The sequence below is a fragment of the Halyomorpha halys genome, unplaced genomic scaffold (genome assembly GCF_000696795.3).
Source record: "Halyomorpha halys isolate HHAL.00 unplaced genomic scaffold, Hhal_1.1 Scaffold217.1, whole genome shotgun sequence".
Lineage (NCBI taxonomy): Eukaryota > Metazoa > Arthropoda > Insecta > Hemiptera > Pentatomidae > Halyomorpha > Halyomorpha halys.
In genome coordinates this window covers 746,870-754,501 of record NW_027114159.1, presented here as the reverse complement: position 1 = coordinate 754,501, position 7,632 = coordinate 746,870, and the positions used below count along the sequence as shown (strand labels likewise).

Below are 7,632 nucleotides of genomic sequence, written 5' to 3'. Positions count from 1 at the left end.
ATAGATAGATAGATTTTTCGGGTAATTTTCATCCCACGCATTCACTATCTATAGAAAATATATATATAGAAAGTCACCTGAAAATAAACCTCAAAAACACTGTTTTCATACGCAACGGTACCGAACATTTACAATAGGGGTATTCATGATCTTTAGTTTAACATGTTAAAACGTGTTAAATAGAAAAACTCATGTTAAATGGAGAAATATTTCCTTCTCTTATCATGTTAAAACGATATAACATTGAACATGGTTGAGAGTCTTTCCCAACCATGGTTAGGCTGTAATGAAGATTCCAATAATGGGAATATTCGCCGAAAAAAAAAATTAACATACGAACATTACATATTTATATAAATAGATTCAGAGATAGTTAAAAACTTCTGACTACTGTGAGTATAACCTTTACAACATAAACGGAAAATAAATTGAACAAGTTCTGAAGGAATTATGCTTGTTTTTACTTAATTCTAGCTGAAATATTTGGCCCAATATACCATTTCACTATAAAGCAATTTTATCTTTATTTTCAATAGTTACCACAATACAACAGCAAAAAAGCGGGGGAAAAAACAATAGTAAATAATAAATTGTGATAAATATGGAAATCAAATTGTAATAAAAATTAGAATTTAACAATTCACTAAATACGAAGGCGAAAAAAATAATGAAGTAAACAAATAATATTTCTTGCTTTATTTATTTTTCTTTGTTAAGTTCGCTTTATTTTTGCTAGCTACGATTTTGTTATACCATTTTATGTTTTTATTTTAATTTCATATTCATCTCCTTTTATTAGTAATATTATTTTAGTATGTGTGGATTAGTCCTTTTCCTGGTTGTTTGTATTATCAGAAATAATACTATAATTAAGAGATAATAGGTTGATATTTCTTGAAATGATCAGTTTGAATCCCAATTTATATTTTTTTAAATTGTCCCATGTTGGGATAACTGTACAATTCTGGTTCTATAAGAACATTCTTCAAAAATTATTTTTTTAGACCTTGATTCTGAGGTATTATTAAATCATAATTTTTTCTCTAACTTATAGTAAAAATAAAAGCTATCCAATTGATATGAAAATTATTAACGAAATCTAAAAATTAATAAACAATAGATCGCACTCTGGATTGAATGTCTACCCTGACTCCTGTAAAATATAGACACGTACACCTACCCGTGATGAAGATGCAAATTTGATAGGTACACCGGTATAGGGAAAAGTAATATCTGATTACATGACTGAATTCAATATCTTATACACACAGAATACTAACCCTACAATAAGACACTGAGGAGCCTTTTCCTATCTCTCCCAGTGCGCCCTTACATCATACAATGATACATATCTTATTTATTCATTTTGTTGTTGTTGTTCCTTTCAGAGAGACCTTGGAGTTAAAACCGAATTCTGCCATTCCATAGGACACTCATTGGGTGCTCATCTTTCAGGCTACATAGGAAACGTACTTAAAACTAAATTCCATCTTACTCTTGGAAGAATAACGGGTAAAGTGTAGATATATTTCAGCTTTATTATTCATATGTTTCATGGATATTTTTAATATATGAATTTTGTGAATATCTAAAATCTTAGATTTTTTTAAATTTTATAAACACAGGCAAAAAAAAAGACGGTTGGTGATGTCCAATGTTGCTATGTATTTTGAAAATTATTGATTAACAATTAAAAATCTAAGTATTTTTTTATAAACTTTATTTTAGGCTTACGACAATTAATTTGGACTCTTCCAAATACATTTTAATCGAATATATTTCATAGTTGGTTAACATTAATAAAAGATATAATTTTAAAAAACTATTAATAATTTAATAAACAAACAGCCCTGGACCCAGCCGAACCGCACTTCTCACAGACCGACCCGGTTGTCAGGCTGGATCCCACCGATGCATTGTACGTTGACGTCATTCATACCGATGCTACACCATTTATAAAAGGGGGTGAGTTATTATATATTATATCATAATACATAATATGATCATCACTTTGAAATATGTCAATAATTGTAAATTTTTTAGGGCTGGGTATGGACGAACCCGTCGGCCATCTCGACTTCTATCCCAATGGAGGTGAGAACCAGCCTGGCTGCGACCAGAGTGTGAAGGAATACATGGACAAAGATGAAAGTTTCTTCAAAGGTAAAATATCCATGTAAACTTACTATTTATATATAATATTGTGAATATCAACCAAAAAGATATTTCTGTCAAATAATTTGGTATAGTTAAGGCAAAGCCAGAAAATCCCATAAAGAAGCACTGAATCCAAAAATGGCTAAATAATAAATGAACTTTTGTACATATCACTGCTTTGAATAGTGCCATATCTGACAATTTCTTTTTTTTATTTTGTGCTGATTCCATAGATTGTTAAGTAGACTGGAGATAATTTTTAACAACTCTAACAGCTTTAGGCAAGTCTGTAAAGGATGACCTCACAGTAAAGAAAGTAACCTCAGTTTACGGTAATATCTCTGGAATACGTCCAATTTTAAATAAAATCAAAACTTTTTTTTTGACAGATCTGCCAATATTAAAGGCAGTGGCATTTATATCAATAGATATAAAAAGGAATTTTTCGAATGTCTGTCCACAATAAAGATCTGAACTACTAGACCGATTTTTGTTTTTCTTTTCAAAATGTTTCGTGTCATGGGAAAGTTCAAAGCAACTGATATCCTCGATTTCTCATACATTCATGCCACTGAGTCCCCTTATCTAAATATAGATAGATAAAAAATAGGTTGGATTCAATTAATGAATGTTTAATTTTAATGAAATGCATTTATTAATATCAAACTTTTAATTTAGTTCATTTAATTTATACATATTCTTAAAATAGCAATATCTCTGTCGGGTCTGCTAGTATTATATAAAATAGCAGTGATTCTCTGCCCACAGAGGTTTGTGGACCACGAAACCGAAATTTGAACGACTTCCACTCATGCCTGCAGACAAAGGTGTCACCCTCGGAAAATATTTTAAAATTTGTAGAAAATAAAAAATGCGATTTGAATCACCTTTATCGTGTATTTTTTACCTCTTACAACCTTTCGGCTTTCGCACAAACATAAATAAAGATATTTAGTAAAATAGTTCTAACAATAAATCCTAAAATAAAATATCTGTGAGACCCATGAGACCCTCTAGTGGTCCGTGGACCAGCAGTTGGGAACCATTGTAAAAGAGCAAAACTATTTAAGAGAATATTAATTATTTAATTAAATTGGCGATATCGTTGTTGATTTTATTAGCAGTATCTTGCTTTCGATGAGGCTTACCCATCCTTATAACAAGACGAAAGAAAAGCTCCCAACCATTAGCATTATGAGATACAAGTTATTGTTGACTTAAAAAAGTTATTCTTTATTCAAAATTAAAGTAAATCAAATACTTTCCACGTAATAAGGTTCTGAAATGAAATGAAAATAAAAAAAAGTCCTCCCAGAACAGAGCCTAAAAATACAACTTTGAGAAAATTAATGTTTGCAGACAAAATTATTCTCCGCCCCTATTAACAAGGGGCCAGCGGGGGTGTCAATAATAATTAACTGAGCCCAAAGAGGATGTTAATTAAGTTAAGATGAATCGGTTGTTATATTTCAGCAATAAGGAGGTTCCTCGGCTGCGACCACGTCCGCAGCTATGAGTACTTCATCGAATCGATACCTGACCGCTGTGAGTTCCTAGCCATCGAATGTGACTCATGGGAAAACTTCACGGCGGGTAACTGCTTCTGGTGCAGGAACGAAATGGTAAGCTTATGCCATTATTTATTATTCACGCCCAGTTCGTGTCTTGGATTTCTTATATAATCAATTCATTCTGACAGCTGTTTAACAAATTAGATTGTAAGGGGCAAGTCATTAGGTAGATTTATGTAAACTAATATATTCAATGTTCAGTTCAATAAAAAAACTTTTTTTATTCTTTAATATTACTTTCTTTCTTATTTATATAGGCAATGTTAACCGGGATTATAAAGTTCAAAAGGATGCTATGCACTATGTCTAATACTAAATCAATAGAAAATTTACTGTTAGGTTATTGGGGGTACTCTATAAATCCTGCTTCACTTATATTTCTAGGATATAACAATAGAAAACTTATTAAGGCTAAATTGATTTTATACTATAAAAATTGGCATAAATAAAAAATACATTAGTTTTATACTGAGGAAATCGGTAAAGAGAGAGAAGGAGAAGCAGGGAGGGAGTGGATGAGAGGAAGAGTGAAAAGAAAAGGGAGAGAAAGAGGGTGATTAAAACCGTTCTTAGTACTTACTAAATTACCGGTTTTTAATTAAAAATTATTTTTTAAAAATTGTGTTGATACTTCTTTGGTTTATCGTCCTATTGAGGCAATTTATTTCAAAGCTTAAATTACCAAGTCGGTTCTGAAAGTTTGCAGTTTTGGAAACTGAAATTTCAGAAATTTGGGCACCTTTAATTCTCCATGAGTTTAAACCTGTTTTTATACTAGATTGTGATGATTTTAATCAATACTCCATTATTAGGTAATGCAATACACTGAGTGTAATTACATATTACGACGTGGTCTTTCTGAGAGAGTTGTCATTTTAACTGTAATAATAAATTTATACTAGCTATTTCATATTAAAAATAATATAACTAGTTATATGAACAATTAGTTCTATTCAAGCTAATATAGTAGAATCAGTCGAAGAACACTAAGGACCATCCTTTCTTTTTGTTTATTTATTCAAATTAATTTGTTAGTTACTTACACATTTTATTAGGTTTAGTATAATTTATAGATAGGAACATCAAGAGGTTAGATGTCTACTATCAGATGAACAAAAAATATTTTATTTTTATCATAGAATATTAAAGTAAATACAAATTACCAATGAATGAGAGAATCGGTGACAAAAGAAAATGCCAATAATGGTCCGATATATGTTTCATAATCGATCAAAATTTCCTGGTTATTGAATGCAGTCAAAGTGCACAATATGCAGGTCCACGTGAGGCTAAATTACACACGACAGCGAACAGCATTCAATAATCGGAGGTTGACAGCTAGTGCATGCCCTCCACAGATAGCGCCCATTGTTCTTATCTCAAGTGGGAAGGAGCAAGAGGGGGGTTCAGACAAAAGCTTTTATGTGTTAGGTCTTATATACCTGTATCATCTTCTCGTTCATTACAATTCCAGAAGCTTATTAATGCCTCAATATGATAATAATACCTCTATATTTATACTTAGGAACGTCCCTTTAAAATATAAATATAATACAAAAATATTTTATGGGCTTTAGAGTCTTAGAATATTAAATTAAAACAAAACAACTAATACATACTTTTTAAAAAATGGCCGATCGTAGTATTATTTAGTTCTTTAAATAGAAAAAAAAATATTTCCAGAGAATTACTAATTAAAAGTCTGCATGTCAATATGGAATATCAACCTTAATTCTATTGAAACTTGGCTAAGAAATGACAGAATAAGCGGGATATGATGGTCTAAAGGATGCTGCAGCGATAAATGTAAGCAGGGATGGATGGGAGAGGAGGATATAAAAGAGGATTTGATACAGAAGGATCTGTTAAAAGCTGAAGTTTTTTTTTTCTTAACTCCTTATTAAATAGATAAATAACATTATTAACATGTACTAAATATATAGATACGTAATTGGTGCCCTTCCTTTGCCACACTGCATGGGGTTGGGCTGGGTCTGCTGAAGGCGGGGGTTATTATATTGCCCCAGGAGCCGCTGGACAGGGGGTATAAAGAATGGGGAGGGCCGTTCCACTGGGGAAAAAGCTGCAGTTTTGTGAGCCGTTGTATATATGACTGAGGACCGGGAATGAATACAGAATTTGAAATTTTTAAAAGATCTGAGATGTCTGATGGACGATGGGATTCGAGGTGGGAGGAAGTTGGTGGAGGATGCCACGAAAGTTGAGGTTTAATTTCATAGATATTCTAAACATTAATTATTGGTGGTTAATATAATAAATATACAGGTAGAAGGGCTCTTGCAAAAAACATCTGGGCACAGCCTTCAGCGGAGTAAAGGATCGCCAAACGGAAGGGCAGGTAGCAGTCCTCTTTAAATCACACCTGCCATAAAAGCAACGGAGAAAGGAAAGGGTTTTAGAGATCAAAGAATTGGAAGCCGACTCGATTTTTCTGATTGAGTTCGGGTCCACGTCCCAAAATATGATCAGCCAATAAAATGGCTGAAAGGAGAGAAGAAGGAAGGAATTAATTCCATGAGGGAGACGAGATAGATGATTTTGGCGAAAGAATTCTGAAAACACAGTTCTCGAGAGGTATAGGTTTGATGTAGGGATGCGACAACGATGTCGATGTTTTAAGACCGATGTTTTCTAAATATCGATGTTTTTAAGCCGATGATTTCTAATCATCGATGTTTTTGAACAACCATTTCAGAAACTCAAGGTCTGTTCCAACGCCGACGTATAGTCCGGCGAGTCGGAAGTGGTTTTGCAAAAAAGAATGCAACATTGATAAAAAACACATCGATGTTTTGAAATATCAATGTTCAATATCAAAATAATGTTGCTTACAATCCAATACCCAGAATACATCGATGTTTTTGAACAACTATTTCAGAAACATAAGGTCTGTTCCAACGATCCCGTGTCCTACGGCCAGTAAGAAGTGCTTTTTGAAACAAAAAATCGACATTGACTACAAAAAACATCGATGTATTTTGAGTAATGTATTGTATGGAACGATATTTCAAAACATCGATGTTTTTTGTAGTCGATGTCGATTTCTTGGTATCAAAAAGCACTTCTTACAGGCCGTAGGACGCGGGATCGTTGGAACAGACCTTATGTTTCTGAAATAGTTGTTCAAATACATCGATGTTTTTTTGTAGTCAATGTCGATTTCTTGGTTTCAAAAAGCACTTCTTACAGGCCGTAGGACGCGGGATCGTTGGAACAGACCTTATGTTTCTGAAATAGTTGTTCAAAAACCGATGTATTTTGAGCAATGTATTGTTTGGAACGATATTTCAAAACATCGATGTTTTTTTTAGTCGATGTCGATTTCTAGGTTTCAAAAAGCACTTCTTACAGGCCGTAGGACGCGGGATCGTTGGAACAGACCTTATGTTTCTGAAATAGTTGTTCAACAACATCGATGTTTATGGGTAACGATATTTTTAAACATTGATGATTTTTGGAGTCCATGTCCTATTAGTTGATTGAAAAAGCACTTCTGACTGGCCGGAGCATGCGTAGTCTTTAGAACAGTCTTTATGTTACTGAAATGGTTAAAAAAATACATCGATGTTTTAGTATTGAACATCGATGTTCTGAAACATCGATGTTTTTTCATCGATGTCGCATCTCTAGTTTTCTGATAGATAAACAGCAGGGTAGCCCACGAAGATAAGACATCCCGAAGTCAACCAGGGGCCATCGCTGGATGTATTTAACCCTGCTTAATAAATTATAAAGATCAATTAAAGAACAAAATTAAAATACATAGCTTTCCTATCAATTAGAGACGAGCTATTAATAAACTTTCTGCTAACAGTATTTAGCTATCATTTCGGTTAATAAATAACAAATATATAATTTACAATTTTCTCCAATTTTGAACTAA

The 7,632-nt window shown here is 32.8% G+C and overlaps 1 protein-coding gene across 1 annotated transcript in view; it reads left to right on the top strand.

Moving 5' to 3' along the window:
* Window positions 1–7,632, top strand: part of LOC106679755 (pancreatic lipase-related protein 2) — a 61,228-nt gene that overhangs the window by 39,032 nt on the left and 14,564 nt on the right. The window contains exons 5-8 of the mRNA XM_014419083.2: window positions 1,389–1,512; window positions 1,849–1,965; window positions 2,044–2,163; window positions 3,631–3,779. Coding sequence (XP_014274569.1) covers window positions 1,389–1,512; window positions 1,849–1,965; window positions 2,044–2,163; window positions 3,631–3,779 — 510 coding nt within the window. The remainder of the gene's footprint in view (window positions 1–1,388; window positions 1,513–1,848; window positions 1,966–2,043; window positions 2,164–3,630; window positions 3,780–7,632) is intronic.